Source organism: Esox lucius, chromosome 7 (assembly GCF_011004845.1).
Source record: "Esox lucius isolate fEsoLuc1 chromosome 7, fEsoLuc1.pri, whole genome shotgun sequence".
Classification (NCBI taxonomy): domain Eukaryota; kingdom Metazoa; phylum Chordata; class Actinopteri; order Esociformes; family Esocidae; genus Esox; species Esox lucius.
In genome coordinates, this window is record NC_047575.1 from 16,512,587 (window position 1) to 16,540,475 (window position 27,889).

A 27,889-nucleotide genomic window follows, 5' to 3' on the forward strand; every position below is an offset into this window, starting at 1 on the left:
TGAACTCCATAGGTAAGCACGTGAGTGGAGTTTGAAACTATTGGTAACACTTGGTATTGCTGGTGTAATTGTGTTAATAATGTCTTTATAATTGCAATAAGGCCCCTCTTTGTTATATTGGGCTGTCAATACTTTGATGCATAACCTAGTTTATAGATCCGAAACCAAGCAAAAACACTGACCTCGTATCTCTATATCTAGTTTTAGGTAGCATAAAAAGATGTTGAATGTCAGAGCTGCCCCATTTTTGTGTGTACTTACCATTACAATCAAAGTATCTTATATCACCACTATACAGGGAGGCTTCTATCACCACTATATAGTGATTTTATTTAGATTGTGGCCACTTATGAGTAATAGACTAATAGACATGTAGCCTAACATGTCTATAGAGCCTAACTGTTTTAACGTGTGTGGGGGCAGACAGGCAAGCACACAACGATGTCAGAGTTACATCCAGGGCCGGTTCTATGTATAAGCAACATAAGCAGTACCACTAGGGGCCCCCAAACACTAGGGAAGAGGGGGCCCCAAATAAAATTTTACTTAGGGCCCCCAAAAAGCTTGAGCTAGCACTGGTTACATCATAACTCTTGTGTCTGGCTGAAGGGGTGACTGTTAGTCTGAGATGCTTCAAGTTAATGTTCAAACTGGACTGGAGTTTTTTTCCTAACATGAATATTATAACAAGCACATTATGAAATCATGAATATTATAACCAGCATGTTTCGACATCATGACTATTACTACCAGCATATTATGAAATCATGACTATTACAACTGGCATTTTATGAAATCATATGCATGCATCGCACATTACAATTTACACGGGTGTATGTAGGTATGTAGTGGGGAGAGGGTACCAAAAAGCCTGTCCCTCACAGACCTCTACCTCACAGGATGTCCTCATCAAGACACTAAACAGACCTCAAATCATTCAACAGCATCACTATTGTATCAGCCAATCACGGCTGTGTATTTAAATATCCTCCCATGATCAGACTATGAGAGTAATTCAAAGGGCAAAGAGGCTCAGGTAAATAAACGGTGAAAATATATCTGTTTGTTATTTTCATGAAATAAACACTAAGTGATTTATTAGACGTCATTAGACATGATTGAAAAATATAATTACAAAAACTGCACGGAGGCTTTAAAAAGTCTGAAAAACAGGGGATGAGAATTAAAGTTGCACAGCAGTAAGGCAGACACCTGATATGTCTACCTTATAGAGCACACAATAAACCCCAATTAACCTCTGGGCTATGGAAGCCAAATAACAGGCCGTCCATTTAAACAGAGTTTAATTACTTTAATCATTCAGCTGAAATGCTATTCTCCTCAGTTGTCAGCCTCGGTGCCGTCCTCTGAGGGGGTACTATAGACTCCCATTGATTCTCAGTCAGTGGCAGGATGGATGGTCGGGGTGATGGGCTAGGGCAAAGAGTAAAGTCTGTGCCTCTGTGTCTGCGCCTGTGTGGGGGTCTAAGGGTCAGTCTGGCAGGAAGGAAGCAGCGTTGTTGATTCCTACCCAGGCATTTGGGCTCCTTGCCACTCCAGTAAGGTGTGGTGGCGTTGCGGCAGATGAGCATGGTAGGGCCTTGCAGCTGGTAGCCGGTCAGACACTGGAAGTAGGCCTCTCCCCCGGCATGGAGGTGGGTCACTGAGACCTCCCCGTTGGCTGGCTCCTTGGGGAAGGCACAGCTCAGCACGAATGCTAGAGGGTGAGTGGGGATGGAGGGTGGAGAATTAAGAGTGGCTCAGTGGGGACCGCTTCCATATTCTTTCACCAGGTAACATTCATCAAAATGGTTGTTCAGTGTGGAAACAGGAGTTATCATAGGGCTGTTATCTAACTTGAAATGCACTGCACGTATCATACAGTTTAGAGACATACACACACATACAGACATGCACACACATACACAAATACAGACATGCACACACATACACAAATACAGACATGCACACACATACACAAATACAGACATGCACATATGCACACACACTCTCACACACACACACATAGACATGCATACACATACAGACATGCACACACACACACACACACACACACACACACACACACACACACACACACACACAGTAAATGTTATGTATGAAGAATGTGTTGTAATTGGGTCAAGCAAGGATGTTTTCATCAGTCTTCTACTAGAATAAAAAAAGTCCACTCCAGCTGCTAAAATTAATTACAGTTTAAAACTACATCTGCAAATAGATTGTGGCATGTTTGCAATCACTAATGGCTTTCAGTGGGCTTCTACATTTCTAAGTGTAAGTTACATACAGGGTAGAAGTGTACAGGGTTAGCACCATTAACTCAACCCCATGTGCTTGAAATAAGGACAAATTCATTACATAAAAATCATACAATGTGATTTCCTGGATTTTTGTTTTAGATTCCGTCACTCACAGTTGAAGTGTACCTATGATAAAAATGACAGACTTCTACATGCTTTGTAAGTGGGAAAATCTGCTAAATCGGCAGCGTATCAAATACTTGTTCTCCCCACTGTATTTGCACACCCAAACCGCACTTCATGTCATTCACCCCAGTTGCTGCTCAGCCCCGGGAGTAAAACGTCGAGTTAACCTAGCTAGTACAGGGGTAGAATTACTAGTCGCAGATCAGTTCCATTTCCGGGCTTTTTTTAACGCAATTGTGGGCAGAAGAATAGCCACTCTGACAGTTGTCAAAGCTCCGTTGGTCCAGTGCAGCAAGATGAATGGGCTTCCACTTCTTCCCTGTGCCTGTCTTTAAACAGAGGACACTACACGGGATGTATGGTAGCAATCATTAGCTGGCATGGAAGATGGATTGAGCTAACCATGTCCGTAATAGGAGCTATAAAGCTGGCCTCTGTTCCTGTTGAATCGCAGGCCCTCTGTGCTTCTGCTCTGCCTCACTGGCTCAGCAGGCTCTCAGAGATCATGTTCCTGAGATCCATAAAGACAACACCGAAAACACACCGTGACAGAAACACTGGACCAACAATAAAGAACTAGTAACCGACAGCGATTTTCTCAAAGGTAACACTACAAAAGGGAACATTTAGTAACAACTCCAGCAATGGGCTCAGACTCACAGCAAAGCACTGTAGTTAGATGTGTCAAAATCAAGAATGCGTGGCATCTGTCTTCTGTTAACTAGAAATGACAACAGTAGTTTATTTTTCGTGTATAACAAAAAAGTTACATTCCCTCAGTCTCTGCAGAGTCTCAAGCAAAACTGTGGGTTAACGGTGACAGACAGCTTTCAAAACAGAGAGCAAAGGCAAAAACCCAGTGGTCGTTACGGTTTAGTATCAGATTCAGACTCAATCCTTTACTAATGATCATGATTTGAGCATGAGTACAACAGTCATAGAGGAAATGTCTGGTTTTGGACAAATTTTAAACAAAGCGCAGCAAACCCCCCCTGGTCTAACCTCAGCAGACCCCCCTGGTCTAACCTCAGCAGACCCCCCTGGTCTAACCTCAGCAGACAATCCTGGTCTAACCTCAGCAGACCCCCCTGGTCTAACCTCAGCAGACCCCCCTGGTCTAACCTCAGCAGACCCTCCTGGTCTAACCTCAGCAGACCCCCCTGGTCTAACCTCAGCAGACCCCCCTGGTCTAACCTCAGCAGACCCCCTCTGGTCTAACCTCAGCAGACCCCCCTGGTCTAACCTCAGCAGAGCCCCCTGGTCGAACCTCAGCAGACCCCCCTGGTCTAAGCTCAGCAGAGCCCCCCTGGTCTAACCTCAGCAGACCCCCCTGGTCTAACCTCAGCAGACCCCCCTGGTCTAACCTCAGCAGACAATCCTGGTCTAACCTCAGCAGACCCCCCTGGTCTAAGCTCAGCAGAGCCCCCTGGTCTCCTACTATTTAACCAGTGTCCCCCTCTTCCTGTTTCCCATACACAGGACACCGTCCAGCGGACTGCTGCTGAGACAGCCGCTGTAGGAGCTAAGTGAACAGAGACTGAGCACGGAGCATTAGGCTGTCGATACGTAAAACGGTTAAACATTCCTGAACCCATTCAAACAGTATAATCACAGCCTCTTAAATCCCCCTCTCTTCGCGGCTGCATATGAAAATCGACATTAAAGCTAGCCGTTTTACAGCCTGCTGCCTCCCAACACGAGGCATTAAGGAAAAGTACACATTGGAAGGCAATTTCATTTGAACCCCTCTCCCTCCGTGCCAGAATATATATGGATATTGGTGCTGAGTGGAGGGGATCAAGCTCCGTAAGATTGACAGAGGCAGAGGTTTTAGTGTCTATTTCTTACAGACTGTCTCAATACCTCTCTCTGTGTTGTGTACTATACATCATTGCACCTAACTAACACTACATTGCTGTGGTATGCTTAGCCAGAAACCTTTTTGATTTTTATGTACTACAGGTGGCGTTATAGTGTATGCAGCTGCCGTGATTTATACCAGGATGCCCTCATAAACCTGTACATTACTCTGTACATAACTCTCAGTCCTTTCTGTAATAGGGTCTTAAATCATCATCTTACCTAGCTACCTCAATGGATCAACAACTGCTCAGGGGGGCCGAGAGTACACCGAAACATTTGTCAAACGGAGACTATTATTTACTGTTTGCATTAATGCTATAGGAACTCTACCGATAAAAGTACACACACATACTGTAAAAAGTTCATACAGTAGATATCTTCTACAGCCTCTCTCTATAGACTCTGTAGGCATAGTATTTTAATAAATGCTTGTCTTTTGATATTTCACTGACTGTGAAAAGGATATTGAAGGCCAGCTAGTTTTGTGTAATCCTAACCATAACCAAACAACCTTGCCTAATTCTACCATTTGTTTTTTTTATTTGTATTTTCAATTCTGGCCTAAAATGAACCCTAAGATTAAATTAATACAAAATGTTTCATTCAACTATTGAATTTGAAGCTGTGGAATATGACTTTGCAACAATAAAATATCAGTTAGTGTTTCTAAAAGCTGACCCTCACCACTGGTCTGAGTTGTGTTCATCACTGTTTTCAGACCGGGTAGGGCTCTTCTATGATCTTCCTAAACTTTTGCGCCAAATACACTTATCTAGAAAAACTGTTTCCCTGCAGCTGTTAAACCATTAATAGTCTTAATAGTCAAATATTTAATCTGCCAATTATTGGATCCGATATTCATAATATTGACAATTATTGGAATCAGTAATTGGCCTGATATGATGGCCGAAAAAATACTATATATATTTTATGTGCTCTTCTCAATCGTACGCAGCCGCATCTCTCTGAAAGCTTTCTGCTTGTGGTTTGGCTCAATGCCCCGCTCGCAGTGTTATTGGATTGGTTATACCACACGTGTAAATAGGCAATCAACACTATACGCGGTAGAAAGACATGGAAAAGAGGAACGGCGAGAGATGCATGTATGGACCCCGGAGTTGAATGCGACAGCTACTGTTAATTACATGCAATTAACCAAGGTAACACTTTAAATGAACAGTTCATTTGTTGACCGTTTATTTCGCCAGCTGGCTAGCTCTCACTGGCTAGCTATCACTTCGCACGTCACTTAAACCAAGGCTGGACATACACTGTAAGATGACACAATAACGGAAACACTCAGCCAAAACGATGTTTGTTTGGAATTATATGTTTCCTGTTATAGCATTAATACATTACAGGCGATGAAGTCACAAGCCCCCCAACATGCTCCAAATTGTTTCAAAATAGGCTCACTCATTTGTGCTTCGTTTGTGCCGTCGAAACCAGCACAAAACTTGAGCACAAACGGTGAAGCATATTTTGCTGAAGTTTCGCATTGGGTGGGGGGCCAGCATCAACCTTCATATAATGATGTAACTCCAGAGCCTCATAGGGAAGCACTGCTACTATTGGTTTATCCATACTGCCCTTGTGCTGCTCAGCTGTTGAACTGGGAGTACTGAGGGGTTATTGGGGACAGGGACGTGGAGAGAAAAGTTCAATTTAAATTATATTTCTTTTAAAATAATGTATTCATTTTTACAAGAAAGAAACCTGATCAGTAACATTTACCAGTTTTGGGGAGCAATTAAGTTTAATATTTTCACAAGAAATGCTGGAAGGAGCTCTCTGAAATTCATTCTCCAAAATATAATGTTTAAATATTTTCTAGTATCTAATTAAATTAAAATGTTTATTTTCAATGCTAATGGTCACCTTGATCGCTAATCATCTGTACCCGTCCTGAAAAAACATATCGGTCGACCCATATCAAATATCAATCAAATACATCAAACTTATATGATAAATCAAATCCTTAGGAAATGCCATGAGGGTCAGTGTGCCAAATCAGGTACAATCAAATGAACAAGCTGATTTCTCCAACTATTAAGTTTCTACTGTGTTGCAGCCATCCTCTGCAGTATATCAGTGAGCTGCAAAGCAGGAGTCCAGCCACCCTATAGGTCATCCATTCAATCTGTACTATCACTAGCTCCACTGAGCCTAGTTATTTCGATTATCGCACCACCATTCCATTTTTTTGGAGCCTGTACATTGGGGATGCTGCAGACAAGGCTTAATGTGTGAAGCCAATCCCCTAAGAATTAAATTACATGCGTCCTAAATTATATTGTCGTGGAGGGCCATAAAGGCTGATTGTTTTGCTATTACAAGTAATGGCACCACAGTGAATGCAGTCAGGCAGATTAGCTGATGGTAGGGCTCCAGGCAACAGATGCCGAGGTAATGTCCTTGGTTATTGTGCCCCAGAAGAGAGGGAGAACTGGAAGGAATCAAGGGAACGAATGGAAACGTGGTCCTGATCTCAGCTCAATGACAGCTGTACTGGCACTATGACTGACAGCCAATCAATGTCCCCCACTGCTTCATCAGCCAGTGGTCAACAGGTATTGATGCACAGAGCCAAAGCAGACAATGGATTATAACTTGGGGCAGAGGGGCCTAGTTGCAGGCTGTAGCCGAACTAATCACATGCCTTTGAGTAAATAGTATTGCTAATCAAATTAATATTGACCCGGCCTCGAACGGATTATGGCATGTTGAATTTGTTGCCTGTCATGCATTGTGAACTGTTTGACTTTAACTAAGACAAATCAATGGTATTGATGATGTTTACTAAACATAAGTGATTCATGGCCACTAATCAGGAGTAATGGCAGGAGCCAGGCAACAGGGAACAGCTACCTACAGTAATGTAATTAGGTGATTTGGAAAGACTCACTGTACTGCTCATCAGTCCAGAGTAGACCGGCCCTTATTGATGGGACAGAGCCGGCAGCAGTCTGAAGTTATTTTTCCTTAATACAATTTATTGAGCAGTTGACCACTGGAATTAAGTGTTTAACCCAACCACATAAATATCAATACATCAGAGCAGAACGGTGGTCAGGCTGTTTCAGATTGAACTCCTCATCCAAGGGACAACATTATTGATCTTTGTTTAAGGGTAATGTTTCACCGCTCCTATGGCACAAGGATCACATCTACTTAAAATCAGAGTAATTCACCAGACCTTCCACTCAGCCTTCAAGAGTTGTTTCCACTGGACCACATGTTGTCCCTGGGCAGGCAATCAAACTGAATCGAATGGAACACGCAGCATTAGCTATGAGGCTGTGAATCAAACAGTTCTGTCACTTGACATTTGAGCGGATGGCTTTCTTTGCCCAGTGAAATCCTGTAAACCTGTTTGGCTGGTCAGTGCATGCCGATTTGGTGGAGGTGATGACTGGATTAGAGTGGAGCAGGTAGCCCGCTGCTCTACAGCCATCTCCTCCGCATAGCCAGTCAGTCTGTTCAGACTCCTGTACATGACCAAATGAAACATGGATCTTTCCCTTAGGAAAAATGATCAACTATGAAAGGCAGAGAAAATCTGTTGGGTCCTCTGCCCGTCAGACCTGATTAAGCATAACTGCATATACTGGCTTTGCCTGTAGAACATATGCGCGGTGGGGGAAAACGGCCCATCCTTGTGGTTACGAACCCAACTTAAACCGGAGCAGAAGCATTGGATCAGTGATGGTTTGACTCGATCTACCGTCTTCCATTCTGGAACACCAGATGGACAGTTTGTCACACTGGGAGTCCTTCCCTCCCCCAGGGAGTTGTGTAGTGGTGGGGAATCAGAAGGTTGATCGGAGGGTTAGAGCAGGAAACAAGACAGACGAGACACATGACTGCAGCTTTTAGGAGTTGTCTTTGTGGTGGGAAATAGTTGCGTGGTTAAAGCCCTACATGACATAAACCTGAAGTGAATCTACAGTTTTCAATACACTCTAAAGACCCAGAGCAGTCAAAAACCTACCTTTCATGTTTTTATGATGACATTTCCACACTATCATGGAAAATTATAAGAATGTTATAAGAATACAAATACTTTTTGTGTAAAATAAATTCTTGGATTTTCAGACTTTTCAGTTGAGCTGGTACGTTTGGCTTATGTTGAGGCATCACAAATCTGATTATAATAGTCCAGTCACTGTTCATCTGGGTAAGGGGGTAAATCCCAGACCACAATGACTTTACCCCTATAATTCTGTCATGAAAAACTCACCAACTGTCCTGAAAATGTAGGCAATGGTCTTAGTGGATGTTATCACAGAGGCATGCTGTTTTAGGTTGTGCTTCATTACTACACAACAGCTCAGCATGTTAAAACAATGAGAGCACCAAACCCTCCCCTCACTCTCACTGAGTGGATGCAGGTGACAGTGATCTTACTGATCCTTTTGTGATAAATAAGAACCACATTGATCACTACTTGATAGCCTACAACTAGTATGCCTATCTTGTTGAAAAGGGAGTTCGACACGTCACATGTATGATTAGCACAAACAGTGGGTATTGTTTGTAATGGAAATTGTTGATTTTAGTCAATTCCACCAAGGAATTGTTTATAATACTGGAATACTCTCACGTAGTTGCCGGGACAAATCCAAAATGTCACATTGAATTAGTCAAAGAATCATTTAGGATTAATTTTCCAGTGAGTAAATCATTTCTTTACCTGCAACAATCTATAAATGTTTTATTACATTTTACTAGGCAGTCCCATTTATGTATTGGACATTTATCATAATAAATGAAAAGGAATTTGCAAACCAGGCCTGGTTGTCCTGGTATATAAATGGTAACACAGAAATGAGGGAAGGGCATGCAGGTAAAGGAAAATAGGGCCCATCACACCAGACTGAATGTTAAACATGGGAATGATGGGGTTAACTATAGACCAACCTATTAGCCAATTAAGCATGCTTATGTACATATTTAGTATATCTACAAAATAAAAATTGCCTCAGGGACCCAAGAAGTCCACCATGATGAATTTTACTTGGTTCAAATTTAGCAAAAAACACTTTAAATTACACTCATCTGGTAAAGAATGATAGTTAAGTGTAAAACGTCAGATGCAATAGTTGTTCAAAAAGTGTTCAAAGCAATATTTTTCTACCTAAAATAAAATGGCCGCTATGGTTTTGAAAATAAACAATCTTGAAAAAATAATCTGGCAGGAAATTGGAATAGTAACATTTGGTACACATATTGCAAACACTGTCCAGACTCAACATAGAAGCTCAGTCATATTGATTACAGATTGTTGCTATAACAAACACATGTTTATATCTGTTGATGTGTTTGATTTATAGTGATTACATTTAGAACACATGTTCAGTAATATGAATCTTGCCCACTACAGAGATATCTCAGATAAATCTGGAGTGATTATGACTGAACTCGGCTGCCAACTTCAGGACATAGACCCAGGGGATGAAAGAGACATTCCTGGACCAAACAGACCCCTGCCATGTTTTTATTGTTTTTTTTCCACTGTTGTCATGGCTCATTGGGAGAACAAATGGTTTAATGTATGGTGGTTTTCGATTAAACGTATCAAATAAATATATATTTAATTTCTTTGTGAGTGGTGACCAGTAGTCGCCAAGATGTCAGCCAACGTGACTGACTGCTTTTCCCTGCATATACCGGACACACAGCAACCCGGTCCTTCGGAGAGAGGAATAAGGAAAGCGGAAACTAGACACACAAACACATGGGCAGACTGGGACGCAGACACATCTTCATTCCCCAGCGGTAACCGGGCTGCTACTATTACTGCTGCAGCATTCATCAGCCTGTCATCTCAGTCAGCTGCTTCTGCAGATATTAATCACCTAGAGCTGAGATCCATCCCTTCACAGATCTGTCTCTTTCTCAACGCTTGTCCCGTCACATTTTTCACAGCCCATTATAAAAGGACAAGGGGATTGTACACACCATGGAAACGAACACAAATTGAAATATCGGAAAAATCTAACGCAAGATAGCCTTTGAAATTTGACGGAGAAAAAGGTACACGTTTCCGCCGTGCTTGTGGAGTAATGGTTACAAGATTAAAGAGAAACATTTTAATTGCTCGAAAAGTCCTTCGTGGGCAGAATTTGTGGATGTGCATAAAATGATGCCATTAATGTAAGGATGATGATATCAAACATGCCAGAATGAAATGTGCTGCATTTACATATTGGAATCTGTTTAATGTAGACACCAAAATACTTGATAATTTCAAAAAGCCATTTCAAATAGGCTTAGCGTTACTGTGAAAGGGATTTATCATTCACATTCAGACCTGCTGTTCAACAACATCATTAGCTCGGTATAACTAATGGGACTCCATATGTTATGATGACTTTATAGGCCCCTATTGTTGCTTTGATGAGCATAAAAACGTAATGGGCGTAGTGTGAAAACATTTCATACTGCCATAACGTTTGTTATCAATTAGGGAGAAATGAACACCCCAGCATAACGAAGGTAAACAAAACCTACACTACAGACTGAATTAAACAAGTGGAGGTCTTCTTCACCACCGCGGACCCATCCCCACGTTTCAACAGACAGAAGAGCCCTGCTTTGAAGTATTGGGGATGGTGTTCTTTGCTCAGAGCATGAGGATGAAAACCTGATATTGGTCTCTCTGAGTGAGTGTGGAAACAATGTGGAGCTGGAGCTGACTGCTCCACAGGAGACACAACAGTGTCTGCTTTCATGCAGGATGCTTAAACAACATATGGGTGAGAGCCAAGTCGTTTACTGAGCAGAGGTTTGTTTAATTGTTTGCTGACGCTTTACATGTACAAAACCGGTCTGTTTCACCCTCAGCCGGGAAGAAGGGGGAAAAAAACGTCTCGGTTGTATATTGTCTATTACTCACTGTGTACTTGTGTGTTAATACAATTGCATTATAAATACAGACCTTTACAGTTTAGTCATTTAGTGGAAGCTCTTATCCAAATAAACGACTAACAAGAATAGTATAGACGCTTATTTGGATAATAGCTTCCGCTAAATGACATAACTTGGCCACTTGGTTATCAGAGGTCTTATCTGAATCAGGGTAAAGTTCCTGTGCTCACCCTGCCAGTGTTACTGTAGATATCACAGTCCCCTTTCTGCCCTGCTCTGTGTGGTCTGCATATCTGGGCCAAGACTGCTGTTCACCTAATTGTTTGTGAATACATTTTCAGTGTTGGCAGTTTAATGTAATAATCTGTTATGCCATTAATAGGCTTGTTTAAGTGTGTGGGAGAACAGACTTCCAAGTAACCCACTGCTTCATCATCGGTTCCTGTTCTGGAAATGACTTGATTGTTTTCCTCTCAGTGGTGTTGACATGCACATACTCAGTGCACTCCATCCATTTGAGATCTGGTGAAAGCTCTCCCGGTCTGTGGTCTCTGTCTGGCCTCTTCTATCTGTCTGTGGTCTCTGTCTGCCCTCCTCTATCTGTCTGTGGTCTCTGTCTGACCTACTCTATCTGTCTGTGGTCTCTGTCTGCCCTCCTCTACCTGTCTGTTGTCCCTCTCTGCCCTTCTCTCCCAGTGGTAACCCTGGATTAATGACCCCGGCAACGCCAGCTCTCAGGTCCAAGACACATATAGGAACAGCTTGTTGAACAGAAATGTTGGTGTGAATGGGGGGGGGGGGGGGGGGGGGGGGGGAGTCTTGATACTGCAAAAATTGCAATTGTTTTGTCAGGACTCATAGTGTTCATTATTCAGACTCCTTCAATTTCTCCCAGTTTTTATTTACTTAATTTCTAATTAGTTACATAATTCTTTTGGGACATTAATTTACACAAAATACCCCATAATGACTTTGGCTGGTCCACTCAAGGATATTCACAGACTGGTCTGTCCTGGCTGTGTGCGGGCCATTGTGCTCCATTTGTCCTTCCCTAAATACTAGTCTCCCAGTCCCTGCAGCTGAGTAGCATCCCCATAGAATGATGCCCCACCATCCTGAACAAGAAACGTCTTGCATAGTTACCTAGTTTGGCCAGACTGACTGCTATTGGTGGTTCCAAACCTTGTCCATTTCACAATGATAGAGCCCCATGGGCTCCTGGGAAATTTCAATGTTCTATAACCTTCCGCAGATCTATACCTCAAAACATTAATATCTCTAAGGTCTATGGAGACTTCCAGAAATTCATGGCTTGGTTTTTTACCTGATATGCCCGGTGAAGTGGGTGCGTCAATAGAACGTTTTTCATTTTTAATAAATTGGCACACATTTTAGTTTTAGTTTTGTCATTATGGGGTATTGTGTGTAGAATGATGTCAAAATTATATTGAATCAATTATAAATTAACTCAAAAATACAACAAAATGTGGAGAAAGTGATGGGGTCTGAATACTTTCTCTAGGTACTGTTTACATTAACAGTTAAAATCTCTGAGGTCCAAATTGGGTTGCCAATTTGCTGGAAGGCCTTCTTGCTTTTGTAAAGGCCAGGTATTGTGACAGATCATTGCAATGCACTGTGTTAAAAAAAAAAGAAAGAAAGGGAGTTTGAGGGGCAAGGGGGTAAAATTATATTTGCCAGACACATCAGAGGCATGTTACAACGCATTATTCTTCTGCAAGCCTGTCAGCGTTTATTAGTTTGCAGAGCCAAAAGACTTTGGCTTAATGCTGTGTTGTTTTTCCCCCCTTCTCCTACATGAAAGGCTGCGGTGTGATGAGGAACAGTGGGCCCAACAGCCCTCTGCTATCTGACAGCTCTGTAAATGTCTATTAGCACAATACTTCTCCCATGTAATTACACCCCTGAAATGACAGCCCTTGTCATTTTTCAGGCTAACATGAGCAAGCTGTGTTTACTAGTGATGAGAGCTATCAGCATAAACAGCTAAACCAAATGCTTCTGGAGGAATTCTACCTCTTTACCTGAAATCATCCTGTAGCACAATCCCACCCTTTGTTACTGTGCGTTAGGTGTGGGTCCTGTGAGAATCAGACTGCTATAAAGGACAGTGAGAATACTAGTGGGAATCAGACTGAGGTAAAGGACAGGGAACAGACCAGAGTGAATCAGACTGCTGTAAAGGACAGGTAACAGACCAGAGTGAATCAGACTGCTGTAAAGGACAAGGAGCAGACCAGAGTGAATCAGACTGCTGTAAAGGACAAGGAGCAGACCAGAGTGAATCAGACTGCTGTAAAGTACAAGGAGCAGTCCAGAGTGAATCAGACTGCTGTAAAGGACAAGGAGCAGACCAGAGTGAATCAGACTGCTGTAAAGGACAAGGAGCAGACCAGAGTGAATCAGACTGCTGTAAAGGACAAGGAGCAGACCAGAGTGAATCAGACTGCTGCAAAAGACAGGCAGCAGACAAGTGTGAATCAGCAAGAGTAATGGACAGATCAGAGTGAATCAGACTGTTGTAAAGGATGGGGAACAGACCAGAGTGAATCAGACTGTTGTAAAGGATGGGGAACAGACCAGAGTGAATCAGACAAGAGTAATGGACAGGGAACAGACCAGAGTGAAACAGACTGCTGTAAAGGACGGGGAACAGACCAGAGTGAATCATGGAGGTACTGAATGATGACCTCACCTTTGTAATGCAGCAGCACAGAGAGGGGTTGCTGGTCGCTGCGGTAACGGATGGAGATCTGATTGCTCCAGCTGCGCACCACCAGACCCCTCATCAGGATACTCTCATTGGCCAGGATGGAGGGCTCCCGTCCCCCCATGTCGTCCAACGTCACCACGTCCCCCTCGGAAAGGCTCACGTTTAGCACCTGCCCAAACAAGCACACAGATCCACACACGTACACACCTGTCAGTCCGATGTTGCATTTATTCCCAATATGTGATGTCTTTAAACAGCCAAGTGATGTTGCTTCCGAAGCTACATCTGTTGACGGTCCAGGAGAAGTTAATTCTATTCACCATACAGCAGTCACTACTACATCACTACATGACGCCCGGCTGGAGATACACAGTAAAATAAATATGGCCAATATACCACAGCCAGCAGCTGTTATTAGGCACCGCACAATGAGAAGTAACACGCAGCCATGGCATATTGGCCATGCACTGTACCACACCTCCCTGGTATACGGTCTCATGTACCATAGCTTTCGGGGAACAAGCTTTCAGGATTTGAAATACCCGGTTTCTAATAGTACAGTATATAGTCTGCAACTGTATCCAAATATATCCTCACCATTCATCAGCCAGATACTACAGCATCAGGACTAGGCTTCCCCTTCCCATACAGACCTCCTCCCTCCCGCTCAGTACATCACAGCAGGCAGATGTGCCCCAGACGATCACATGACCCTGCCTGGCCATTTGTGTGGACACGGCTCACATCAGACAGGATTTTAATTCAATTGACATCCCCATCATTCCCGTCTCATATCTAATCAGAGCCAGTCGCTAAATGTTTGACTTGAAAAATGGGCCACTCGAGATAGGCCTACTGTTCATTTCCATTAACAAACTGGCAGCAGGATGTATTTTATCTGGCACATTTCTTTCTTCTGGAGAGTGATTCAAAGCCAGGTTTGGGTAGGTGAATTTATAACAGTTAGCTTTATGCCGCGCAACTTTTGGATTAGTTTCTAATTGAAAAGCCTTAGAATAGAACAAAAAAGGACCCATCAAAGACATTTGGTGTGTCATCATATTATTCTTTGACTTGTCAGACTCTTTCAGGTGGAAGAAAGTTAAACTTGTGCCTTTTTTCTCTACTAAATTCAATGCCATTGAAAAAGAACATGGCATGATTTATTTTTCCTGATAGCAGTTATGGATTTTTGATTGGATGGAATTGGTTCCTCCCTGTTTAAGGCATGGTTCACTGCTGGTAAAGGGCTTTTCAGTATTCCGGCCTTGTAACTGTCGTTAACACCGGGGTTTTTCTTTCCTCCAGTTCTCTGTCAGCCTCTATGACAGCTGTGTTTTATCAACAGGCTGAAACAGCAGCTGCAGCTGACGCTGCTGAAGGCCACTCCACAGGAGGCATTGTAGTTTACCAGGTGAATAATGTAGCAATGGCATAAGTCGGACATAAGCAGACATATGGACATGTGCATTTCCCCCCCGCAACTCTGTACGCTGCATCAAGACTACAGCAGTGGGTAATGTAGTGTATATGAAAAGCTGCCAAGGTATCTGATCATCATCTTGAACAAACGCACCGGGCTAGAGGACATCTACTGGCCTTGTATCTAGGTTAAGGCCACAGTGGTGTTGTTGTTACTCGTCCCCTGATACAAGATGATCTCAGCCTCCAGACTTGTCGCGTGGTGTGGCAGTGGATGCATGGTGTGGTTTTCTGATAGGCTGTTTTCCCATGAGGAACGAGAGGGGCACTGAGGCAGACTGAAACAGTGTGACACGGAGGATTGCCAGTCCAGACACTGGCACCAGATTGAATTTGGTGGCACTGACTACGTGCCCCTCGGATGAGGGGTTCCCAGTAATGGTTGTGAGAGGGGCTCAGCCTTCCTCTAGCAGACAGCTAATAATATGTGACTGTTATTCTGTTTTCCTCAGACATCCTCCAAAATTGTGGGCAAACCTCTATTTTCTGTTACACAGAATATGAAACAAAAATAAAGTTTGACCAAGTCATCAAAATATTTACAAATATTGTTGATAATAATAATAATAATCATGTATTTGAAATGTATCTCACTTTTTATAGAAATGCGCATACAGTGGGGAGAACAAGTATTTGATACCCTGCCGATTTTGCAGGTTTTCCTACTTACAAAGCATGTAGAGGTCTTTAATTTTTATCATAGGTACACTTTAACTGTGAGAGACGGAATCTAAAACAAAAATCCGGAAAATCTAATTTTTTTATAATTCATTTGCTTTTTATTGCATGACATAAGTATTTGATCACCTACCAACCAGTAAGAATTCCGTCTCTCACAGACCTGTTAGTTTTTATTTAAGAAGCCCTCCTGTTCTCTACTCATTACCTGTATAAAAGACACCTGTCCACACACTCAATCAAACAGACTCCAACCTCTCCACAATGGACTAGACCAGAGAGCTGTGTAAGGACATCAGGGATAAAATTGTAGACCTGCACAAGGCTGGGATGGGCTACAGGACAATAAGCAAGCAGCTTGGTGAGAAGACAACAACTGTTGGCGCAATTATTAGAAAATGGAAGAGGTTCAAGATGACAATCAATCTCCCTCAGTCTGGGGCTCCATGCAAGATCTCACATCGTGGGGCATCAATGATCATGAGGAAGGTGAGGGATCAGCCCAGAACTACGCAGCAAGACCTGGTCAATGACCTGAAGAGAGCTGGGACCACAGTCTCAAAGAAAACCATTAGTAACACATTACGCCGTCATGGATTAAAATCCTGCAGCGCACGCAAGGTCCCCCTGCTCAAGCCAGTGCATGTCCAGGCCCGTCTGAAGTTTGCCATTGACCATCTGGATGATCCAGAGGAGGAATGGGAGAAGGTCATGTGGTCTGATGAGACAAAAATAGAGCTTTTTGGTCTAAACTCCACTCAGCGTGTTTGGAGGAAGAAGAAGGATGAGTACAACCCCAAGAACACCATTCCAACCGTGAAGCTACATGCTACATGCTTTGTAAGTGAGAAAACCTGCAGACTTGGCAGTGTTTTAAATACTTGTTCTCCCCACTATACATATACAGCCTCATAGTTGATGCCCACAATAGAAACAAATAACTACAAAATACAATGACCATGGAAAACAGCACATTTGATTTAGTTGAATAAAAAATTTACGCAAAACCTTTTTGGATTCACAACAATTGTAGGTTGCATATGTTGGCCACAAAGCTCACAGTGCACTAATCACTTTCCCCTGCAGGTTTTTTCCTCTGCAGACAAATACTCTAATATTTATACAACTAAATATGAACTCAGTAACATTTTCAAAAGTATACACCCAAATAATACTATAGTATTGTCCTGATCTACAAACCCTATTTCTGAATGTCACCCACTCACCCACCGACCCTTGTTAAATAGCGTAGTGGTTTGAGACACAGACCTGCAACCCAATAGGCCCCACGTTCAAATCTCGTTGCAGTCCAGAGCAAATTATGCATTAGGATTTGTTCCAGATAGACAAAAACTGTGCAGGCTACAGCCTTCAGTAGCTATGTTACTGTAAGCCTAAAATAAAACTGTTTATATTGCGACTATTTCTGGTGGATCCGTGCATGATTTTTGGGGTAATATAGACTAGATCAAAACCCCTTGGGCAGTGAAAGAGGAGGGGTTTCCACTATTCTCTGGTCTTTTCACACGAAAAAGTCAGTTATTGTCACCTACATAGATAGTTATTGCATCAATATCATTCACAAATTAAAAAAAAAGTTTTTGTGCCATGAAATGAAATAGCTTTGGGAGTGTAAAGTTTGTCTTCAGTCTATAGAATAGCCCTCTAAACCTGTTCAGTGTAATATATTATGATGCTCTTGTGTTACACCTCCTCTATTATGCTACCAGTCTATTATGCTACCGGCCTACAATAACAAAATATTATTCTCATTCCGTTATCATTTATATTGAATCCATTGCTTGTACCATATACAACGTATGTACTTTGTGTGTATTGTTCTGCAGGAAATCACCATGGCTTGATCTGAACTGCTATTAGTTGGGATTGTCCAGCGTCTGTCTGACTGTCTCATTTGACTAATTCATCAGAGTGAGCCTGAGCCGGGGGCAGGAGAGAGTCAGGCTGATACAGAGATGTAAGAGAGGACGCTGAGGTGAGTGATAAAAGGGATCTTCTAGAATAGCTTCCTAAACCTGTTTAGTGTGATATGTATAATGATGCTCTGTGTGACTGCTTGTCTGTTGTGTGGACTACTGGCCAAGAATCGGTTATTCTCTTGTCAATTAGATTTCTTGCTTTTATTCTACTGTTTTTATATCCCACTTTGTACAGTGACCTCCAGAATTATTCAAGCCCATGGTAAAGCCATTAAAACACACAAGCTCTACTTTAATTGAGGTAAAACTTCCATGCAATCAATTGTTAACCTTCATTCCGACAAGCTATGTGGGGTACTCTCCTCTGACCATAGAATCCAGTTCTAATCAAAGTTCCAATAATGTGTAGCAAACTTCAGGTCCTGACATTTGTCTTGATGAGAGTTGAGGATTTTGTCTGGTAACATGTTCAAATAGCTTGTTGGCATGGAGATGGAATCTAATTGTAGTCCTGAAACCTTGGTAACCGCATCATTCATCCAACTACTGCCATATTCCAACTGTGATCCCTAAATAGTTTTTTGACCCCTCTAACCATCCTTCTCACTGTGCGTGTACTTTTCCAGGCAAGTTTATCACAGCTCCAGTTCATTAAAACGTATTGTTTATTGCCCTGATAGTGTAGATGGCTATTTTCAGGCGTTAGCTATATTTTATAGCCATTGCCTGATTTATGAAGGTAACCAACTTTGTCTTTTTTCATTTCTGTGTTCTCTGACCTTTACCATGTGAACGGATGACTAAGGGAGGTTGGCATGTGTGTCACATCATATTCATACCCCAGTGAAACAGGGAGTCATGGCTGACCATTGAAGAGTACCTAATGACTCAGATTAACTTGAAAAAAAGATATACATCAATGGGAGGATAGTTCTGGGATACAAAGCATGAGTACATTGAAACCAGTATTTTCTGAATCTTTACATAAGATATATTAAAATTTGTTGTACACTCACAATTTTGGTGCAAATCATTGTGATTGAAAATAACAAAGGACCTGATGAAGGCATCACTTTCAATAATATCCCCCATTATTTCTCAAGGTCAATGGCAAGGACAACCATAAGCCCAGTTCCCACTCTCTGGTTTTCTACTGAAGGCTATATGCTCTGCAGAACAAGTCAGAGATAGACAGACTGAAACAGGCTTTTGGATTATGTTTGCTTAGCACGGTAAACATGAAAGTGTTTAAAACAAAGTAAGAAGTCTTGAATTTTGTTTATTGCTTGATTGGTTGATTGTGTGAGCAGTTATTTGGTCCATATTTGTCAGTGCAGAAGTTGCATATTTTTTGAAAGGTTTCATAGTTATTTTCACAGTGGGCATGAGAACGCTGCTTTTGAATCTATCTGGGAAACATAGCAGAATACAAAGTATGTAAGCCATGAACTCACTCACTTCCTATTGCTCTCCTCTCATTCCTCTTCTCACAACCCCACCCCCTTCTCCCCTTCCTCTCTCGCTTTCCATTTCCCCTATTATTATACATATTTGGTAAATCTATGAGAGTCTTCAATAGAACCAGGTGATGTGACAGGATTACTTTCTAGTCAAACCTCCACAGCCTATCAAAAGGCAGTATCCTGGGTTTCATGGTTAAATAGAACTGTAACATTTTAGAGGAAATGTATTAAACGTCATACAAAAACACAAATTAAAGTAACCGCCAGATGTTTCGAGAGTTCAATTAAATATGACAATAATTACTAATAATATGAGCACATGGATTGCATTAGCTACATTGAGTTATACATTTTTTATCATTATTATGAAACAAAAGTTTAAAAGGTATATGAGAGAGAATGTTTTGTGTGTTTTATGGTTTAATTATATGTTTCGTTCTTTGGACGTCCTCTTGCCAGACAGCTCTCTGAGTTATCGATTGACTGGGGAACAGTGGAGCTGCTTGTGACAGTGATTGTCATGTTTTGCGGTCCATTGGGTTGTCCTGTAGATCCTACATTGCTTTGTGATGCTCCTAATGCCGCCTGTGGAAATAAGCCTATTCATTACTATTTTAAAAAAGCTTGAATAGATGTTATGTGTGCACAGTATAACGGTATATGACTTGGTTATTAGTCCTGTTAGAACATGGTATGAAGAAATGTATTTTATAATGTATATTATGTCGTTTTTCTTGACTGTAATAGCATTTGTTAATATAGTATCCATCCATCCATCCATCTTCTACCGCTTATCCGGGGCCGGGTCGCGGGGGCAGCAGTCTAAGCAGGGATGCCCAGACTTCCCTCTCCCCAGACACTTCCTCTAGCTCTTCCGGGGGGACACCGAGGCGTTCCCAGGCCAGCCGGGAGACATAGTCCCTCCAGCGTGTCCTAGGTCTTCCCCGGGGTCTCCTCCCGGTGGGATGGGACCGGAACACCTTCCCAGGAAGGCGTTCCGGAGGCATCCGAAAAAGATGCCCAAGCCACCTCAGCTGACCCCTCTCGATGTGGAGGAGCAACGGCTCTACTCTGAGCTCCTCCCGGGTGACCGAGCTTCTCACCCTATCTCTAAGGGATCGCCCAGCCACCCTGCGGAGAAAACTCATTTCGGCCGCCTGTATCCGGGATCTTGTCCTTTCGGTCATGACCCAAAGCTCATGACCATAGGTGAGAGTAGGAACGTAGATTGACTGGTAAATCGAGAGCTTCGCCTTGCGGCTCAGCTCTTTCTTCACCACGACAGACCGATACATCGACTGCATTACTGCAGAAGCTGCACCGATCCGTCTGTCAATCTCCCGTTCCATCCTTCCCTCACTCGTGAACAAGACCCCTAGATACTTAAACTCCTCCACTTGAGGCAGGCACTCTCCACCAACCTGAAGTGGGCAAGCCACCCTTTTCCGACTGAGGACCATGGCCTCGGATTTGGAGGTACTGATTTTCATCCCCACCGCTTCACACTCGGCTGCAAACCGTCCCAGTGCATGCTGAAGGTCCTGGTTAGAAGGGGCCAACACGACAACATCATCTGCAAAGAGCAGAGACGAAATCGTGTGGTCCCCAAACCTGACACCCTCCGGCCCCTGGCTGCGCCTAGAAATTCTGTCCATAAAAATTACAAACAGAACCGGTGACAAAGGGCAGCCCTGCCGGAGTCCAACATGCACTGGGAACAAGTCTGACTTACTGCCGGCAATGCGGACCAAGCTCCTGCTTCGGTTGTATAGGGACCTGACAGCCCTTAGCAAAGGACCCAGGACCCCATATTCCCCAAGCACCCTCCACAAGATGCCGCGAGGGACACAGTCGAATGCCTTCTCCAAATCCACAAAACACATGTGGATTGGTTGGGCAAACTCCCATGAACCCTCCAACACCCCGTAGAGGGTATAGAGCTGGTCCAGTGTTCCACGGCCCGGACGAAAACCACACTGTTCCTCCTGAATCCGAGGTTCTACTATCGGCCGTATTCTCCTCTCCAGAACCCTGGCATAGACTTTCCCGGGGAGGCTGAGAAGTGTGATCCCCCTATAGTTGGAACACACCCTCCGGTCCCCCTTCTTAAAAAGAGGGACCACCACCCCGGTCTGCCATCCCAGAGGCACTGTCCCCGACCGCCACGCGATGTTGCACAGGCGTGTCAACCAAGACAGCCCCACAACATCCAGAGACTTGAGGTACTCAGGGCGGATCTCATCCACCCCCGGTGCCTTGCCACCGAGGAGTTTCTTGACCACCTCTGTGACTTCAGCCCGGGTGATGGACGAGTCCACCACTGAGCCCTCATCCTCTGCTTCCTCAATGGAAGACATGTCAGCGGGATTGAGGAGATCCTCGAAGTACTCCTTCCACCGCCCGACGACATCCTCAGTTGAGGTCAACAGCTGCCCACCTCTACTGTAAACAGCGTTGGTAGGGCACTGTTTCCCTCTCCTGAGGCGCCGGATGGTTTGCCAGAATCTCTTCGAGGCCAGCCGATAGTCCTTCTCCATGGCCTCACCGAACTCCTCCCATGCCCGAGTTTTTGCCTCCACAACCACCCGGGCTGCAGCCCGCTTGGCCTGTCGGTACCCGTCAGCTGCCTCAGGAGTCCCACAAGCCAACCAGGCCTGATAGGACTCCTTCTTCAGCTTGACGGCATCCCTTACTTCCGGTGTCCACCACCGGGTTCGGGGATTGCCGCCTCGACAGGCACCGGAGACCTTACGGCCACAGCTCCGAGCGGCCGCTTCGACAATGGCGGTGGAGAACATGGTCCACTCGGACTCAATATCTCCAACCTCCCTCGGGATCCAGTCGAAGCTCTGCCGGAGGTGGGAGTTAAAGATCTCTCTGACAGGAGACTCGGCCAGACGTTCCCAGCAGACCTGTCCAGCTTCCTCCCCCACCATCGGATCCAACTCACCACCAGGTGGTGATCAGTTGACAGCTCCGCCCCTCTCTTCACCCGAGTGTCCAAGACATACGGCCGCAGGTCAGATGAGACGACAACAAAGTCGATCATCGACCTGCGGCCTAGGGTGTCCTGGTGCCACGTGCACTGATGGACACCCTTATGCTTGAACATGGTGTTCGTTATGGACAAACTGTGACTAGCACAGAAGTCCAATAACTGAACACCACTCGGGTTCAGATCAGGGGGGCCGTTCCTCCCAATCACGCCCCTCCAGGTGTCACTGTCGTTGCCCACGTGGGCGTTGAAGTCCCCCAGTAGAACAATAGAGTCCCCAGTCGGAGCACTTTCCAGCACCCCTCCCAGAGACTCCAAGAAGGTCGGGTACTCTGCACTGCGGTTCGGCCCGTAGGCACAAACAACAGTGAGAGACCTATCCCCGACCCGTAGGCGCAGGGAAACGACCCTCTCGTTCACCGGGGTAAACTCCAACACATGGCGGCAGAGCTGGGGAGCTATGAGCAAACCCACACCAGCCCGCCGCCTCTCACCATGGGCAACTCCAGAGTGGTGAAGAGTCCATCCTCTCTCAAGGAGTGTGGTTCCAGAGCCCAAGCCGTGCGTAGAGGTGATCCCGACTACCTCTAATCGGAACCTCTCAACCTCACGCACTAACTCAGGCTCTAACTCAGGCTCTAACTAATATAGTATATGACAGCAAAATGAAGCTTTACTCTACAATGTGTAAAATAGTGAAAGTAAAGAAATATCCTGAATTCGTAGGTGTGTCCAAATTTTGACTGGCACTACATACACTCACTTAAAGGATTATTAGGAACACCATACTAATGCTGTGTTTGACCCCCTTTCGCCTTCAGAACTGCCTTAATTCTACGTGGCATTGATTCAACAAGGTGCTGAAAGCATTCTTTAGAAATTTTGGCCCATATTGATAGGATAGCATCTTGCAGTTGATGGAGATTTGTGGGATGCACATCCAGGGCACGAAGCTCCCGTTCGACCACATCCCAAAGATGCTCTATTGGGTTGAGATCTGGTGACTGTGGGGGCCATTTCAGTACAGTGAACTCATTGTCATGTTCAAGAAACCAATTTGAAATGATTTGAGCTTTGTGACATGGTGCATAATCCTGCTGGAAGTAGCCATCAGAGGATGGGTACATGGTGGTCATAAAGGGATGGACATGGTCAGAAACAATGCTCAGGTAGGCCGTGGCATTTATACCATGCCCAATTGGCACTAAGGGGCCTAAAGTGTGCCAAGAAAACATCCCCCACACCATTACACCACCACCACCAGCCTGCACAGTGGTAACAAGGCATGATGGATCCATGTTCTCATTCTGTTTACGCCAAATTCTGACTCTACCATCTGAATGTCTCAACAGAAATCGAGACTCATCAGACCAGGCAACATTCTTCCAGTCTTCAACTGTCCAATTTTGGTGGGCTTTTGCAAATTGTAGCCTCTTTTTCCTATTTGTAGTGGAGATGAGTGGTACCCGGTGGGGTCTTCTGCTGTTGTAGCCCATCCGCCTCAAGGTTGTGCATGTTGTGGCTTCACAAATGCTTTGCTGCATACCTCGGTTGTAACGAGTGGTTATTTCAGTCAAAGTTGCTCTTCTATCAGCTTGAATCAGTCGGCCCATTCTCCTCTGACCTCTAGCATCAACAAGGCATTTTCACCCACAGGACTGCCGCATACTGGATGTTTTTTTCCTTTTCACACCATTCTTTGTAAACCCTAGAAATGGTTGTGCGTGAAAATCCCAGTACCTGAGCAGATTGTGAAATACTCAGACTGGGCCGTCTGGCACCAACAACCATGCCACGCTCAGAATTGCTTAAATCACCTTTCTTTCCCATTCAGTTTGGAGTTCAGGAGATTGTCTTGACCAGGACCACACCACTGAATGCATTGAAGCAACTGCCATGTGATTGGTTGATTAGATAATTGCATTAATGAGAAATTGAACAGGTGTTCCTAATATTCCTTTAGGTAAGTGTATAAAACATTTAAAAAAAAAATATATATATATATATATAAACCCGATTTCAAAAAAGTTGGGACACTGTACAAATTGTGAGTAAGAAAGGAATGGAATAATTTACAAATCTCATAAATGTATACTTTAGGTGAGTGTATATGCAGAGACCATGTTTAGTTCTGCATGGTCTCTAAACAGAAGTATGCATTAATATTGGTGAGAAGGTGACAACCGTTGGTGCGATTATTCGCAAATGGAAGAAACACAAAAGAACTGTCAGTCTCCCTCGGTCTGGGGCTCCATGCAAGATCTCACCTCGTGGAGTTGCAATGATTATGAGAATGGTGAGGAATCAGCCCAGAACTACATGGGAGGATCTTGTCAATGATATCAAGGCAGCTGGGACCATAGTCACCAAGAAAACAATTGGTAACACACTACGCCGTGAAGGACTGAAATCCTGCAGCACCTGCAAGGTCCCCCTGCTCAAGAAAGCACATGTACGGCCCGTCTGAAGCTTGCCAATGAACATCTGAATGATTCAGAGGAGACCTGAGTGAAAAAGTTGTGGTCAGATGAAGCCAAAATCGAGCTCTGTGGCATCAACTGAACTCCATGTTTGGAGGAGGAGGAATGCCGCCTATGACCCCAAGAACACCATCCCCACCATCAAACATGGAGGTTTGAGGGTGTTTTTCTGCTAAGGGGACAGGACAACTTCACTGCATCAAAGGGACAATGAACGGGGCCATGTACCATCAAATCTTGGGTGAGAACCTCCTTCTCTCATCCAGGGCATTGAAAATGGGTGGTGGATGGGTATTCCAGCATGACAATGACCCAAAACACACAGCTAAGGCAACAAAGGTGTGGCACATTAAGGTCCTGGAGTGGCCTAGCCAGTCTCCGGACCTTAATCCCATAGAAAATCTGTGGAGGGAGCTGAAGGTTCAAGTTGCCAGACGTCAGCCTCAAAACTTATTTAATAATTACTTGGAGAAGATCTGCAAAGAGGAGTGGGACAAAATCCCTCCTGAGATGTGTGTAAACCTGGTGACCAATACGGGTTTTGCCACCAAGTACTAAGTCATGTTTTACATTAAAATGCAAATCAATTTAGAAGTTTTTTTAAATATACATATATATATATACACATATTTTACAGGACATTATGTACACATAGTCATTGGCTATGATTGAGAGCACTGTGAAGCAGAATCAATAAAGTTAATAAAGAGGCCAGCAGGTCATGAAACAGCAATGGTTCCATGGCATGTGTACACTGCAGTTAGGCTGGTTAACATTGATTACAATGTTTTTTAATTTTTACATTGAAACAATGTTTTTTTTATATGATTAACCTCTTTGCACATGACGGAGGAGACGTCGCTCTCAGCATGCTCGCTGGAGCTGTGACTGGATTAGCTCTTGGCTCTCTTCTCTGTCTTCTAGTGCCTTTATAGGAACAACAAACAACAGTACCTTTCCCCATCTGCCGTACGGTTTTCTCTTTTACCTTGTGACAAACATGGGGAAGTTAAATGTATGAGATGGTTGGGCTATGTTAACCTCAGAGGCATGATTGTTTTGTGCCAGAGAATAACTCATTTTGTGTCCTTATCAGAGCCTTTAATGATACATACATATTCTTATTTTTTCACCAAGTAGGTTGACTGAGAACACTCATTTACAACAACAACAATACATGTTATTAGGATTAACTTCCTTGATTAGGAAATTAACAACATATTTTCACCTTGCTGCCTTTGGGATTTGACCCAGGAAAACTTTGGATACTGGTCAGGTTTTGTAACTGCTAACCTGCTGCCCCATACATATCTGTAGTAACTAGTATCAGCTGTTGTCAAAAATCTCATGCCATTACATTTATGTCATTTAGCAGTCACTTATCACTTTTTTATCCTTTTTCATACTGGCCCCATGTGAGATTCTAACCCACAACCCTTGCATTGCAAGCTGCCGGCTCTACTGACAAAATATTTATATATATTTATATTTTTATTTGTTATGAAGTTTTTAAAGACAACATGCATTGATACAGAAATCAACAGCAAAGTGTTACCAAAGGTTTCATTTAAAGATTTCATAAAAACATTGTACATTATAGCTGACACTCTCCCCACTACAAACTAAGCCAAATAGGCATCCCATTTTATCCCATTTTACCCCTTTGATTTGTAGGGCAAAGTAAGCTGTTTGGTTTGAAAGTTCAGAGACAGAGCACAAACAAAAGAAATGTAAATTATTAGAATATATTCCATACTGTGTAGATTTCCTCAGTGTTCTGGGCACTTGAGGATTGACTAGTCTTCTCAATCCCAGATGAAAGGTGGACAAAGTAGCACAGAGCAGGATTAACTGTGGTGGAGAACTGTTACACAACCGAGAACAGCAAACCCTCTCAAAGTTGAATCAATGTGTGCGCAAGCAGACCAGCCCAGATCTGGTCTTCTATAGGAACTAGAACCACTGAGATGCAAGCACCTTGAAAGACAAAGGGATGAGAAAAAGACATGCAGTTTTCTATTTTTGCCCCTGACTCAAAGCCAGGTCCTTGAACAGATCAGGTCTTCGAAAAGTGTTCATTCTGTGAGAGCATGTGCACAAACATAGGAAGGAGACATTGAACATACAGCTCCAGTAACATATTGTACAATGTAACATATTGAACATATAACTACAGTAACATACCGTACAATGAAACATATTGAACATACAGCTACAGTAACATACCGTACAATGAAATGTTTTGAGCATACAGCTACAGTAACATACCGTGCAATGCAGTAATGAGTGGTGATGGCTATGAGGCGGCACACAGACTTCTGATCTGCGCCATTGCCCTGCATACATATGCAATATATGGCAGCTTCCTGAGGGACAGACGAGAAGGCAGGAGGAATGTGCTTGGAAAGATAGCATGGGTCCTTGAGGGCCTGTCATCTGTCATCCACCCTGGGACCTGTCATCACAGCCAGGAACAGCTGTCCTGCCTCAATTAAGAAGCATTGTCCCTGCCTGGAGACATCAGGCCCTGTTATCTCTAGTGGCTCCGCAGCCAGGGGACCACAGGGAGGAGAGCTCAGATTATCCCCATACAGCACTGTGTACTACAGGTCCATAATGACACCAGGCCCGCTTTATAGCCCTGAAGCTTTCAACAAAATGAATACCATTGGGAAAAGAGCCCAGGGTATCCGGGTCCAAGTAAACAACAACGATGGCAAGCTTCTGGGTTTCTGCTGTTTTGCACTAAGAGGTGTTGTTCTATTTCTATGTTTGCGACCTGCTTAGAATTGGACTTGTTGTTTACTTTGGATTGTGTGCTTAGTGATGGGAGCCCATGTTATGTGGTGCTGTGATGTGCAGACAGGAGCTTGCCAAAAAAGACAACGTAAATATTATTTCTTCAGAAACGCATGAAATGTGGCATCTGGCTCATAA

At 43.6% G+C, this 27,889-nt stretch overlaps 1 protein-coding gene and 1 long non-coding RNA gene across 9 annotated transcripts in view; one reads left to right on the forward strand and one right to left on the reverse strand.

Annotated features, from left to right (window-relative positions):
- The window catches only part of LOC105010768 (seizure protein 6 homolog), a 183,940-nt gene that overhangs the window by 38,775 nt on the left and 117,276 nt on the right, over positions 1-27,889 (reverse strand). For all 8 annotated transcript variants that reach the window (XM_010870347.3, XM_010870346.3, XM_010870349.4 and 5 more), the window contains 2 exons: positions 13,897-14,083; positions 1,532-1,717 (listed from right to left, as the gene is read on the reverse strand). In XM_010870347.3, the coding sequence (XP_010868649.2) occupies positions 1,532-1,717; positions 13,897-14,083 (373 nt within the window). The remainder of the gene's footprint in view (positions 1-1,531; positions 1,718-13,896; positions 14,084-27,889) is intronic.
- LOC109615990 overlaps positions 5,316-27,889 on the forward strand; it is a 35,383-nt gene continuing 12,809 nt past the window's right edge. Inside the window, exons 1-2 of the long non-coding RNA XR_002197031.2 lie at positions 5,316-5,470; positions 17,922-18,070. This is a non-coding gene — a long non-coding RNA (uncharacterized LOC109615990). The remainder of the gene's footprint in view (positions 5,471-17,921; positions 18,071-27,889) is intronic.